The 13,651-nt window shown below is 41.9% G+C and overlaps 1 protein-coding gene across 1 annotated transcript; it reads right to left on the reverse strand.

Annotated features, from left to right (window-relative positions):
- Positions 1-236: 236 nt before the first annotated feature.
- chfr (checkpoint with forkhead and ring finger domains, E3 ubiquitin protein ligase) lies at positions 237-13,235 on the reverse strand. Its single transcript, XM_076731591.1, has 18 exons — positions 13,120-13,235; positions 12,034-12,156; positions 11,287-11,386; positions 10,892-11,001; positions 10,740-10,799; positions 10,432-10,629; positions 9,015-9,095; positions 7,568-7,736; positions 7,283-7,437; positions 6,801-6,963; positions 5,994-6,187; positions 5,705-5,821; positions 5,298-5,381; positions 4,698-4,768; positions 4,202-4,289; positions 3,930-4,037; positions 3,525-3,597; positions 237-3,315 (listed from the first exon to the last, which is right to left on the reverse strand). Exons 2-18 carry the CDS (start codon positions 12,137-12,139, stop codon positions 3,273-3,275), a joined length of 1,920 nt encoding a protein of 639 aa, XP_076587706.1. The 5' UTR covers positions 12,140-12,156; positions 13,120-13,235; the 3' UTR covers positions 237-3,272.
- Between the last annotated feature and the right edge of the window lie 416 nt (positions 13,236-13,651).

Here is a 13,651-nt window from a genome sequence, read left to right on the forward strand (position 1 = left end):
TATGTGTGTTTCCACATCATACTCGTGACAGCTGCATACTGGAGCACAAGCAGCTTCTTCACAAAACCCTGCATGTACCATCATGCCTTCATCTTAGATTTAAGGTGAGCACAGAGAACCTGTCAGCATATGAGAGTGAAAAGTGATGGTCAAACACCAAAGTGAAGTAACAAGAAGCAACACACGTTTTTAAGTGGAAGGGGCCTTTGAAGGCATTGACAAAAGCAAGTCAGGTTCTACGGATGGCTAAATCAGTCTTTTAATTTGTTAAGATTAACAGGCAAATCAGATCCATATACACTTCAAAGACAAATTTAGCTTTGCTAATACAACATGCAGAGTAAGATACAGGGTAAAGTGGCATTTATCAAATGCTCATACATATTTGTCAAACTCAAGTCCTCACAAAATTTTTGCATGTGCCTAGGGCTACTCTATAAAATGAACTAGAAGCTGATTATACTCTACATAATGAATTTGTTCAAATAGTGCATTGCATACAAAGTTTCCAGGCATTAGTGAGGACTTCCGTCCCTCGTACTGAGACGTGTGCCCAGCTTTGAACTGATGTGAAAGTGACTGATGCCTGTTCAGTCTCCCATATATGTGGGAGCTGTGATGAGGTAGAATGAAACCTGCCTCTTTCATACTGCTGAGCAGCCTGGTCCAGACTTTTGCACACAAAGTGAGTAAATATTTGCCTTAGTATACAACATACCCCACCTCAGGGAGAATGCAAAGCACTCCTCCAAAGCCTCTTTAATACCAATTCCTGATTGGAGCGGCTTGGGACTGTTGTTGGCTTAGGGTGCCCAGATCTCCGGTAGGGAATAATTAAAACTCAGCCACTCTGTCGGGGGATCAACCGGGTTTGTGCTGAGGGCCTGAGCTGCTAAGGAATGCCAGTGTGGACCCACCATGATTGAAGGGGGTTAAAAAAAGGGAGGAAAAAAAAAAAGAGAAAAATACATCTAAACCACCTTGCTCACACCACAAATTAAATGAGGAGCCAGGAAAGTGCCCATTCACAACCCCATTTTGCCACTAAACCATACAACGAAAATATGAAGAGCTACATTTCAAAACAACACATATTGTATCCATATTGGCTATGGCTAATGTTACTAATGCTATACCAAAATATCAATATATCAGTATATCAAAAAACGTACAGCATTTTATGAAATTCAGCACAATCAAGGATATCCTTAAAAAAAAATTCTTCCATTCTTCTTCCAGATGATGTAGATCTCATTTTGGAATGAAACTCTTCATATGATCACAAATCAGATACTCTGAGCCAGAGTACTGACATCTCACGTGCCGGATGAAGACAGCTCTTCTAATCTTGCAGACTTAAAGGAAGCCTTTCCATTTGTGAGAGACAAGTTATGTGCAAATATCCCTAGCTGTACAATATAAAACACACCAATCAACCATTTTTAGACATATTTAGTATGCACTCTTCTACAATTAACCGCCAAGCTAAACAGCAATGGAAAAATAAGCATTTATGTGCGAAATCATAAAAAATGTACTAGATGCAAGCTAAGGCCTGTTATTTAAACATTTCTATTCCCTCATTCTTCACGTCCACCAGTATTTTACACACACTAATAATAGTGATCCTACAAAAAAAATTAAAAAAAATTAAAAAAAAATCTAGACCTCATATTTCAATCTATAAGGCCTCTTGAGACTAGCGTCTAGATGGTCTTATTTGACTCGGCTAAGTGAGTCCAAAAAACCAAAGCTGATTTGTCATCTTTTTTTTTTTTTACAGTAGACATCAATACTTGTTGTGCATGTTTGCATGATGGGGACTTACTGACACTTGGGTGATGATAGTCATAAATGAGAGGTCATCGGATTCAACATGACTGTTGAGTGACAGCTTTCGCATGTTGACACAGAACCTTTCTAACCACCAAACACGGTTAAGCTGCAATCAACAAAACAGCAGCTTTGTGTACCTGAGGAACCGGAGAAAATCGAACTAAATCCAACACACGGATCGACTAAATCAAAACATCTGAATAAAAAAAGTAAGCTATATCATATATAATTGGAACACAAGTGACAACAGAACACGCTGTTGTGTTATATTGGCACCATTCTCTTGCAGGTGTTTCCTGCAAAACTCTGTACATGCAAACTCTACGCTAAGGGCCACTGAAAGCAGCACCTTCTCAATATTTAACCATTACTGGTTGCATGGAGTGCAGTCTTTTTTCCCTCTCAAGAGTCTACATGGACTAACTGTGCACTTCATCACATCTTAGTCCTTTCTACGAGGCTCTGAGAAAGCGTCCCTTCTACACTGCTTACCTTGGAGATGATTATCCAGAGCAAAGTATACAACAGAGACCCCCGTGCCCTCTGACAGTGTCACAACACTTTGATCCCCTTCCTGATCCTGTACAAATGTCCACATAGGATTATGAATCTAGCCTAGTACATACACGGGGCTTTGACATGGCTTTTTGCCCTCATCTAGGAACACTAAGGCCATGGTGAAAATAAAGGAAAAGACCCTCAGAGGTGAGATATTTTCACATTATGAAATATTTTAAATGTTGCATTTTGGAAGCAGCTTGTGCCTCTGTATGACTTTACTGTGGGGCGCATGCTTTCACTGGCATTGTGTTGTGGGAAGCCCTGGATTCATAAAACTGTTAAAATATATCACAATTATAGAAAGTAAATATACATCAGATGCTTTAAGCCTCAATTGCAAAGTCTGGTGGAGGACACAATAGAAAACAAGCTCACCAGCATGTGTAAACACACAAATGGCCTTAATCCATACAGATTGCCTCACTCGCTCTTAATCTGAGAAACATTTTTGTCATGTAGGCTGGAGGACATACCAGGAAGCGCTTTTACCAAACAACAAATAAATTACTCTAACAGTTGGTGCATGGCTACCTGGTGAATGAATGCATGAGCCACAGACAAAAACATATGAAAATGTAAAAGGTGGCTGGTGTTAAATGCCCTCACAGGTCTTGACTCTAAAAAGCATCTTTAAACTTTAGTAAACATTGAACTTTAATGTTATTGTGCATAGCATTACTTCACACAGCCCTGCGTCGAGTAAGACACTGGTCACTATTGTAAATGGATACTGATTGTAATTTCTGCATTAGGCTTTTGCATAACATCTGGAAAGCTGTTGGCTATAATGGACAAAACTTATCGAGGTCGTGTCCAAGAGATGCTCCGTTATCTACATTTGACACATATGCTAAGAAACGAAGCACTCTGCTCATTCAGCTCTTGAAACGTGTCTGCTCACATATATGGTTGAATTTCCTGAAATCAAAATAGAGAAACCACATTAATTAAGTGCACAAAGCCACAGAGATGAAGCATCTTACACAGGTCTTTAAACAGCAGACATGAGGAAGTAAAGGACCAGGTCTATACAAGGACTCCTTCTAGTGGTAAAATGAGTGAACAACATGCATGTCTGCCCAAAGTCTGGGCAGAACTATTCAAATCAGATTTCTACAAAGACTTACATTGCATGATGGGCCTTCACCTGCGTGCGACAGTTACGTCCCCAGTAACAGTCGGGACGAGATGTTACAGCAGCTGAGGAAAGAATGTCGAATGAAGTTATTATATGGGCAGAACATAAACATCTTGGATAAGTCAAAGTCTTGCCCTAAAAACAACAGTAACTCCATTTACAAGTTGTGGAATGCTCCAAAACACCTGTTTGGATCATTCTACAGGCAAACAGGTTGACTGGTAACAGGTGATAGTATCATGATTGGGCATCCTGGAAAAGATGCAGTTTGGTTGCATTCTGGTTTTATTTTTCACAAAGCCTCACAACTATTTTGGAATTGAGGTTGTATGTCTAAGTATGTCTGAAGTGCCATTAAAAATGGCTATATAAAAATAATTTTGGTCTGTCTGACCTGGCAGTTCAGATGGAGGGATGTTCTGTCGATACTTGTAGGCGAGCTCCTTGAATGCTCGCAGGCCGCAGCAGAAGCACAGGATGGTATCTGCAGAGACTCGATTATCTGACAGAGACAGAGTCAAGAAGGACAGGATATTATCGCTTTTCCTGTCTGCAGGACAGTGTGGACTTAGTTCAGCCACCTTATGTCTACAGCGAGTGTCACGGTGGGTATTAAAGTCCAGTATTTGGTAATGAAAGCAGCTTGGTGTTGATCTGATGGCTCACCTGTCAGATTGTAGTATCCGTGCTGTAAACTCTGCACCGACTCCTGGTGCAGATCTCTCCATGACTTCCCTCTGGAGGACAGGTAGTTCTGGTGGAAGGATGGAAACAAACAAAAGCACCTTAATATTGCATATGCATATGAGTAGGGGCAGACATGTATTTAAAGCATCTTACATTCTTAGCATGGGCTGTGAATGGAGTCTACTATTTGTGGATAGAAGCTTTGTTGACATTTTTTTGCTTGACATTTCATAATCTGGAGAGTTTATTTGGCTTAGAGTGGCAGACGCTGTTTGGTGGACACACAGATCCAAAGTGAGCATCATGAAGGTAAATACTTTTGGCATCTGTTGCCCCAGTTAGAGCCAACCACTGAGGACATAAATAGCATGCTCTACACCACTGACCTCAACAGGTGATGCATTCTAATATAGAAATAAACAACTGACTAACAACAACATCGACAAAAAAAGTTTTAAATATATGTCCATCTTACCTGGAGGACCTCTGATTCATAGTTGTTGTTATTTAGCACACCATCCAGGCATTTGTCTGTCAGATTGAGCTCTGGATGAGAGAAAAATACTGGCTTTGAGCTACGAAACATCCAACAAACTACAACACATAAATCTGCTGTACAAATAGATACATGAGATGCTAGATAACTGAGAAGGCTGCGGGTTTTGAGTTCATGAGCTGCATTGCTGTGGTACAGAGATAGAAGAGCACTCTGAGTTGGAGGGTAAGCTCATCTCAGCTGCTGCAGCAAAGGTTTCTCCCACGATAAAACCAAAATCACTGAGTCATGCCGAAAGTCTAGATTCTATAGTGTAGCTTGTTATGAAAGGAAAAACACCTGAATTTATTCTGCTGTGACAACTCTGACACAAATATGCAGGAATATATTTCATCAGTTATCCTGCTAAGAATACAATGTTGTGGGAAATACAGAGTGCTTATAATTTGAGGATCAAACTTACAGATGTTCCCATTTGAACACTAGTCAAAAAAATCCCATACTGGTCGAAGGCCAGCACACAGCAACAAGCCTAACAGAGATCCCCCCCGGAGCCGTTTTGCTGAAACAGGTACATACCACTGAATCGAGCCAGACAGCCCTGACAGCCAATCCTCTGGCAACCCCAGTACATATGACAGAAGGGTCGCTGGCACAGCACACCTGCCAACACACAGCACATCATGCATATGAGGTGTATAATGGGCTTTGTGCAACAATCTACCCATAATGGCTGGCAAAGTATCAGCTGATTTTACATGTAGTGCGCACTTCACAGCATCTGTATATCAAATGTGTCTTAAAACTTAACAGTGTTATACAATTTAAAACGTACCAGCACTGACTGGCTTACATTATCTATGAATTTTAGTTTCCTGTGTTTTAGTTTGCTTTCTTTTTCACTGTAGTTACATGCGGTTTTCTGAATGACAGTACGATCACGTTACATGTCTGCAGAGGGACGAAGAAGTCCAGGGATCACTCACATTGTTGAGCAATAACCTGCTGGCTGTTCAGCTCGGCCCGTCGGTCTGGCATTGGCTGGAGGCAGCAGGTGCAGATGAGATGGCAGCCCTGAGGGGGGCAGCGGTACTCCTGAGGAGCTGCAGACATGACGGGAGCAAAAAAAAGGTTTGAGACAGGAGCAAAGATGTGAAGGCAGGAGAATCCTCACAGCTGTGCTTAAGTGGGATTTTAAACGGGTTTTCCATTTACAGGACACACTGTCATGTTTTTTGTATCAGCATCATCTTCCCCCTAATCTACACTTATCACCTGGGGGGATATCAGAGGATGTTGAGGGCTGCTCCCCTGTGGGCTTTTCAGATCCCTCCTCAGCTGCTGGTTTGGGTGGAGGAGGTATAGGTGGTGGAGCTGGCAGACCAGGAAGCCAGTAGTTAGAACCTGTAGCAAACAGACTGACCTCCCTCCTGTAGCCAGGACACTGTCTGCACATCACCAGAGGCTGACTGGGGACAACAAAAAATGTTTTGATATTTTACATTACATTTTATATTGATTTTCAATCGTATTCTATTCAACACATTGTTAAAATAATTGATAGTTCATTTTCCTACAGTGTTAATTCTCATTTTCGTGAGTGAAAACAGGTGGACTAAATGAATCTACAGTCCCACTGAGTGAGACACGATGCACCAACAACACAGCTGGGACAGACTATGAAAACATGCAGACAGCAAACAGTCATTCATAAAAAGCTAAGCTAACATAGATAACTGTAGCTGTAGATGTGACATTAACATTACTTTCAGTGTGCTATCTGTCATGATGCTATCAGACAGAAGGAGTTAGCTCCAGGTTTAATGTTGACGGTCAACCATCTAAATCTTCCTGTATATGTTCACTAAAGAAATATCACTATGTTATCCTACGTTTTAGCTTCTCCTTTCCAGTTAAACCCCAACAGTGGTCAGTGTTTTGGGTGAATTCAGCTTCTGAATGATTCCCTGCTCTGCAGTGAACAGGTAGCGGTGCTAATGCTTATGCTACATGTGACAAAAATGAGACAAAGACTTTTTATACAAAAACCACAATATATTTTGAAACAACCAGACCTTTTACCTAATGTCTGAGGAATCACTGTCATTGTCAGACAGTTCAAAGAGATAATCTGAACTGCCCTCCTCATCAGAGAAAGAGCGCTCAATCTTTGGCTGCAACATGTCCTGAGTTATCTTGTTACGGCTGTCCATGCTCTTCAGATCCTCCTCACTGCGACACTTCTCTGTGGGACAGAAAGGGACACACAAATGCATACAAAGTCAGTATCTCATTAGGATTTGGCAGAATGTAAACCATTTTGGAAATTCCACAAGCTAAGCCGGTCTTGCTTAGATGCCATTCCTTCTCTTGTGTAAATCTCTATCACGTCAGTTTTGGTAGAAAATCCTCAGCCACAGCCTTGTTCTGATGACAGTTTTAAAAAGCTTGTTACACAAAGTAATTTCCCATCCACTTTTCAGTAGAAGGCAATTTAAATGGAATAAAGTGACAATGTGTCATGAATAAAAGATGCTATTAAAATAGTGTTTATCTGTGCAAACCTGGGTGCTGGATGAGGTAGGCCTCCACCAGGTTGTTGAGGATGTGGTTCTTACGGATCCTCTCCACGGGGCAGCGGCAGGTGGGGCAAAGGGAAGAACGCTCCATCCAGCCTGAGTAGCAGGCAGCACAGAAGACATGCATGCAGGGCTGCAAGCTAAAGCAAATACAAAGGACTTAGAATTGAACTCACACACACACGTGGCATTTGTCAGACATGCAAAGAGCCTTAGAGAAGCCTCTGACCTTGGATGTCTGTATGAATGTCATGGTCTTTGAGAGCTTACCTGACGCAGTCATGCAGAAGGTCCTGGCAAATAACACATGTCAGGCTCTCCTCCATCTTATCCGTCTTGGCCCCTTCCACTGATGGTTTAGACAGAAGATTCCCGGGACTTTCCTTACTTGAACCGACCACTTGTGTACTGGAGGCGTGTGCCAAATCATAATCTTTATCTGTAAACACAATAACTTCATATTACATGCTTTTTTTGGGGTCAGAACAAAAGTTTTTGGGGTCAGAACAAAAGCTCCAATTAACGCTCTGATAGAGCACAAAGAGGCCCATTTTATTTGCGTAAGCATGACAACCACTCGGACTGTGTGGGCGTTTCCAGGCACACCTGCTATTCTGCTTCATGTCTGTGCAGGAGTGCAAAGTACAAAAGGACTGGCACACTCTCAGCCAGTCACATCGCTGACCTCACCCCTGTGCCAATCACAGTGGAGCATAACCACATCAGTTCAACGACTGAAGGATTGGCTTCTCCAGGAAAATCACAATGTTGTCTGCATGGTGCCAAGTGGCACAACACGAACACGCAGCACCATGAATGTGCAGCCAAAGCCAGATGGTGTGGGGCTTTTAACAGCTAATTAATCCAATTATGATGGAAACAAATCATTTAAAAGTACATTTTGTGAAGCAATTTATGTGACTGCATCAATCCAGTCCAGTCTCCACACTGTACACAGTAACATCATATCTTAAAATGATGATCAATGAGCCGTCTGTGTGGACCTGTGTAGTTACTCTGTAGTAGCAAGGTGTTATTTGAATCTGATTAAATGAAGGTAAACACAGTGGACTGACATGTGTAAAGGCGCTGAGAACTGGTGCAGCATATCTCTAATCGGAGGCTGAAAATCTAACCCATACATGTCCTGCTGCCTTCAGACAGCTGCAGGGATTTCATAAACTGAAGGAGAAGCTTTTCATACAGTAGAAAGCAGCTGGGGACAACAGACGCTGTAACCATCACCCCGATTATTTAACAAATTCAAACTGCATTCCAATAATTATTTCTTAGTATTTAGTTTTGATTTGTTGATTTAATCAAACGTGGCTGCTGCATGACCTTGGACGCGGCACAGACATGGCTCTGAGACATCAGTGCAAAGTCTAAGACCCAATTTCCACCAAAATACCAACCACTCGCTTTGAGCTGCTTCATTTGAATGAACTTCCCACCTGTTTGCACCTCTCCTCTCCTTCCACTTGTGCACCGCCTGTGCACTCTGTGCTTGGCTCAAAAGTACCACACAGGCACGCATAGCACATTTCAAGGCCAGGAAAATACCAAATTGACACCAAATACCAAATCAAGCAGTGCACTGCTTGCACTGGTCATTTTGCCACCACAGAAATAGGACCCAAACTCTAATGTGAGGAATCAAAGAAAACCACAGTGATCTCAGAGTAAATAAATATATATTAAAGAAAAAACCACTTACTGTCATCAGTTTTCCTCCTCTTGCTTTCCGGCTCCATACTGTCCACGTCTTTTTCCTGGGCCGCAGCATCTTTAGCTTGGCCTGATAAGATGGAGGAACAACAATCCTGGGTCGAATAATGTTGTTTTAATGTACATACTGTCAACGGTGGAGGAATTTAGTTGAAAAAGTCTAATCTAGGGGTGTGCCATATATCGTTCATGACAGTATCACTATTTTTCTTGATTTGATAAAAAATTGTCATCAAAATAAAAACAGTATTGTAATGTGGTTTCCACTGATACTAGTGACAGCAGCCACACACACTTTTGGGGTAAATATTCAGAGCAGCATTTCCTCTGTGTCATTAAAGGTTAGGAAAAGTAGAGGGAAATGGCTTAATTCACAGGCAGCCAGGGACTCAGGAAAACACATAAGTCAACACACAAAGCAGATGAGAGCAGACAGCACAGACAGTTAAACACCAGACTGAAGACAGCGTGATGATCCCCAGCTGGACGTGTTTTAGACTTAAAGTTAGCTTAATGTTCAGTGTTGATCAACATGTCTGCTTCCATCAATGACTGTGATCAGAGAGGTCCTTTAAAAGAAGAGCACAGAGCCACAGCTCTGCCTCTGTCTGCTCTGCTAAAATGCTATGAAGCAGCCATTTATCACACATGCAGAGGCTGGCTGAATGAACATGACCACACCAGCTGAAATGAGGTAAATGCAATTACTGTATATTATACATATATTATTTTAAGGCCATATAAACCACCCCTACTTTAGATAATCAAAATAAACTACTTACAGATTAATCCAACACAACCTAAGTTACTACCTTTAAAGGAACAGTAGCTTAGCTTAGAACAAAGACTGAAAACAGGGGGACACAGCTAGCTTGGCTCTGTCCAGAGGTACAAACACTGAAGTGTAAAGACAACATGTTGTGATTTAACAGGCAAGCGGGCTATGTGCTATGTGCCAGACTCTTTTTTGGCTGGAAGAGGTCACTTCCTGGAGTCTTTTTATCACCACGAGGCTACCAGACAACCAGTGTCAGACTCTGGGAGGTCACTGCTCCCAGCCAAGAAACAGTCCAGAACACAACACGTCTTCCGGTAGAAACAAGTTAAAGACTTTCAAGACCTCTTTAATACCATTTTAAATTAAATTTAAGACCAAAACGTGCGCAGTTTATAACAAACATTCAAAACCAACATGCGTGAAATGTTGTCAAGTAAATAGTACAATATTTGTCTCTGAGATTTATAAGACTTTTTAAGGACCCATGGCTACCCTGATAACTGCAAAGACTCCTCCCACCAATTGAACTCAAAGATGTGAATTTCCAGAGGGAGAGCTGAAGAAAAAGGCCTTCCTCTCACCACAATGGATCACCCCTCCTTCAGCACTGTGTAAGCAGAGAACCTACCAGAGGCAGGACAGGCTGGGGCGGCCTTGGGACCACAAGTGGTTGGGCTCCTGATGCAGAAGTGGGAAGTGGAGGTGGAGGGCTGAGGTTCCTCCTGAGTTGGATCACGAGGAGCCTTCGAGAGCATTACGGGCTCCACAGATAGTGACATCTCTGAAGGTGGAACAGGAGCAGGACTGTGGGCAGACCTCTCCGTGTCTGAAGTTTAGACACAGGGTTGGCGTTACTAGTGAAACACAATATAGCTGTGGGAAAAAAAAGGGGTTGCATTCGACAAAGGAGTTGTGGAGAATGACTCAACTACTTACCATAACTATGTTGTGAAATAGCTTGCTCTGCTTTGATTGAGTGGTAAACATAGGCGACGTCTACAGGGGGACAAGAGAAGATGTCGTCAGCCTTTCCCTCTCATAAATCCACATAAACATTATTCTCATGGCTAACAGTGTGAACAACTCACTTTGTTCTGGCTCACTTTTCCTATACACAAAGTAGATGACATCGCCGGTCTGCAGCATGTGAGTTTGCTTCTTGACCAGTTTGGACATGTTGATCACCGTGCCGTTAGTGCTACAGACAAACATGCAATGGGATGCGTCACTGTACAATGTAATGCTTTCATGTGTTTGCTTTATGAAAGTATCAGCTCATACAGGAGTACACGCTTGAACAGCACTCAAAACACAAGCTTTCTTTAAACTTTCTCTGCATGTTTGTTGCACTGAGTTTCTAAGCAACAGTGCCCCACAGAAATTATAATATTCTGTTTAGTCATTCAGGAAACAAAACACCCAATGCTCTAATTTTGTATCGCAGTTAAAATTCTCTGATAGGCGAATACTCAGTATACAATACCTCATGTCTTCAAGCCACACCTCCCCTGAGCTTTCATCTTGCACAATCTTGCAGTGCTCCCCTGATACCAGTTTGTTGGCTGGAAAGGACAGATAACAACCTGGCAAGGAAATAATACAGCACCACCGTGAAAACACAGAACAGACCTAATACAAATTACGTTTCAGCTTTTTAGTGCCCTTTATCCGTCTGTTTAAAAAGTACAGCACGTGCTTCCGTGTTCATTTGGCTTTCCTCCCGCTCTGACCATTCCAAAACATTAAGATTCACCTTCTCGTGACATTTTCAAAACCTATTATTACCCAGACATAACCGGACCAATTAAGACCAGTTGCTTTGCATTGCAAAAAAAAAGTAGACCCCCAAAAGATCTCGACAACAAAGCAGACACAGGGGGAAATATAGGCCTAACCTTTTCTTACGCAAAACCCCCCCACAAAAAAAATCTACTTAATATTCTGCACACATGTTCTCAATGGAAGCCTTTTGTTATCGTCACAAGGGCCTGTCTAAGTTTGGTGCACTAAAGAAGTCTTTGTGTTTTCAAGGGGGAGGTTTTCTAAGGCTGCAGACACTGACAAAAATGTCTAAGCTACAGACAGGACTGTCTTTTGTTCACAGGCATCACCGCGTTCAGAGCTCCTTAAAGCGGGGTTTAAAAAAAATGTTAACAACTATATGAAATGAGATTAAAGGTGAAGCCAAATCTTTATCGTTCATGCCCTAACATACAGAAACAAATCCTACCTTTTTTTCTGCCGACTGTGCACTCCCTGTTGAAAAGCAGGACGGTCTCACTGGAGTCCACCTTCACTAACTTTCCCCACGGGCGTCCTCTCCTGTGACTGTCCATGTCCCAGTTTACCTTCCCTATAAGATATTAAGAGAAAACAAGGTTGGAAACGTGTAGCTAAATTAAATACACTGTTTTACAGAGTATTAGGTACACAGTAGCAAAGAGAAAGTGAAATCAAGCATCAGTGTGATGGTTTTAGTGTAGGTTGGTGAAATTGAAACCTGCTGAGACATTTTTTAATCAGGTCAGTAACATTCAAACAAATGCGTCAAACCAGCTATTCATTGCTGGCAGGTCTCTGATGCCAAAGAAGATTAAAATCTGACACTCTGGATCTCAGCAGACAGACTCTTATATAATAGGATACAAACGCTTTCTAAAGGAATACAAGCACACCCTTTCCGTTTCGGTTTTCATAAAAAATATCAGTTTACACATATTTCAGTAGGATTTCAACTTAACTATCTGCTCAGTATTGAAGTCCCACAGCTCTCTTTGTCAAATATATCACAAACTGGCATCACTTTGAGTGATTTTACATTCAGTGCTGTTGGATATATCACGTTTTACGTATACCGAATTCAAAAGCGAACTTAATCCATTCATCAGAGTATGAACAACGTTAGTAAAGAGAAGCACTTTGTCAAATAAGTAAGGTTTCATTAAACTGAAACAGTTTCTCATCAGGTTTGGTTAAGAAAGCCACTGGAGCACAGGCTGCTAACCAGACTAGCTTTTCTGAGCTTCCTAGCTATCCAGCATTATTAGTTAGCTGACTTTGTTGTGTGACAAGCTGGAAAAACGTAAAGTTAACTCATTCGTCCGCAAAATTATGACAAAATGTTTCATAATGCACATGGTGTGGAGTATCATGACACGAACACACACAACTTCGCTCAATAATAACACTAAGCTAACGCAACAGCTAACACTAGCAGCTACCCACACTGTGTCCAAGAGATGATCAGGAACACAGAACAACAGACAGAGAAACCCGAAACGTTACACTTATCACAAGTCTGACACCGTTACTGTACCGTCAAAAGCTGAGTTTGTTGTCCCAATGGCTCCGTACTGAACAGCTTCTTCTCCTCATGTTCCAGCTAGGCACTAGATGCACTTCCTGCCAAGCTCACCGTTGACATTATATACCGTCATCAGCTGATGGAGGAGGGGCAGTTTGGGTTTGTGTTTCAAAGTGTGTCCGTGTGTGCTGAACGTAAACAGACTGATGGGACGTCGGTCACACGCTTATTTTCATTCAAATAAGATGAAATATAATCTGGACCCGGACACATACGTGGCTCAAATGCATGTACAAATTATTACTATTGTATCAGAGAAGTTAACGCTGGAAAAAGTTTGCAAGTTTCAGTCGTGAAGCCCAGCCAACAGTGCCTGCAACAAAAGCACCTGCATTTAGCAAGAATGTTGTGCACACAATGCCCATTTGTGAAAGCTGGTAAGCATGTCAGACACAACTGCACCTGTGCGGTTTTACTTTCACGTATCATCGCTCATACAGCAGTTAGTCAGTCTTCACTATATATGGGATTACCTTTTCCAAGT

Source organism: Chaetodon auriga, chromosome 5 (assembly GCF_051107435.1).
Source record: "Chaetodon auriga isolate fChaAug3 chromosome 5, fChaAug3.hap1, whole genome shotgun sequence".
In the NCBI taxonomy this organism is placed as follows: Eukaryota; Metazoa; Chordata; class Actinopteri; order Chaetodontiformes; family Chaetodontidae; genus Chaetodon; species Chaetodon auriga.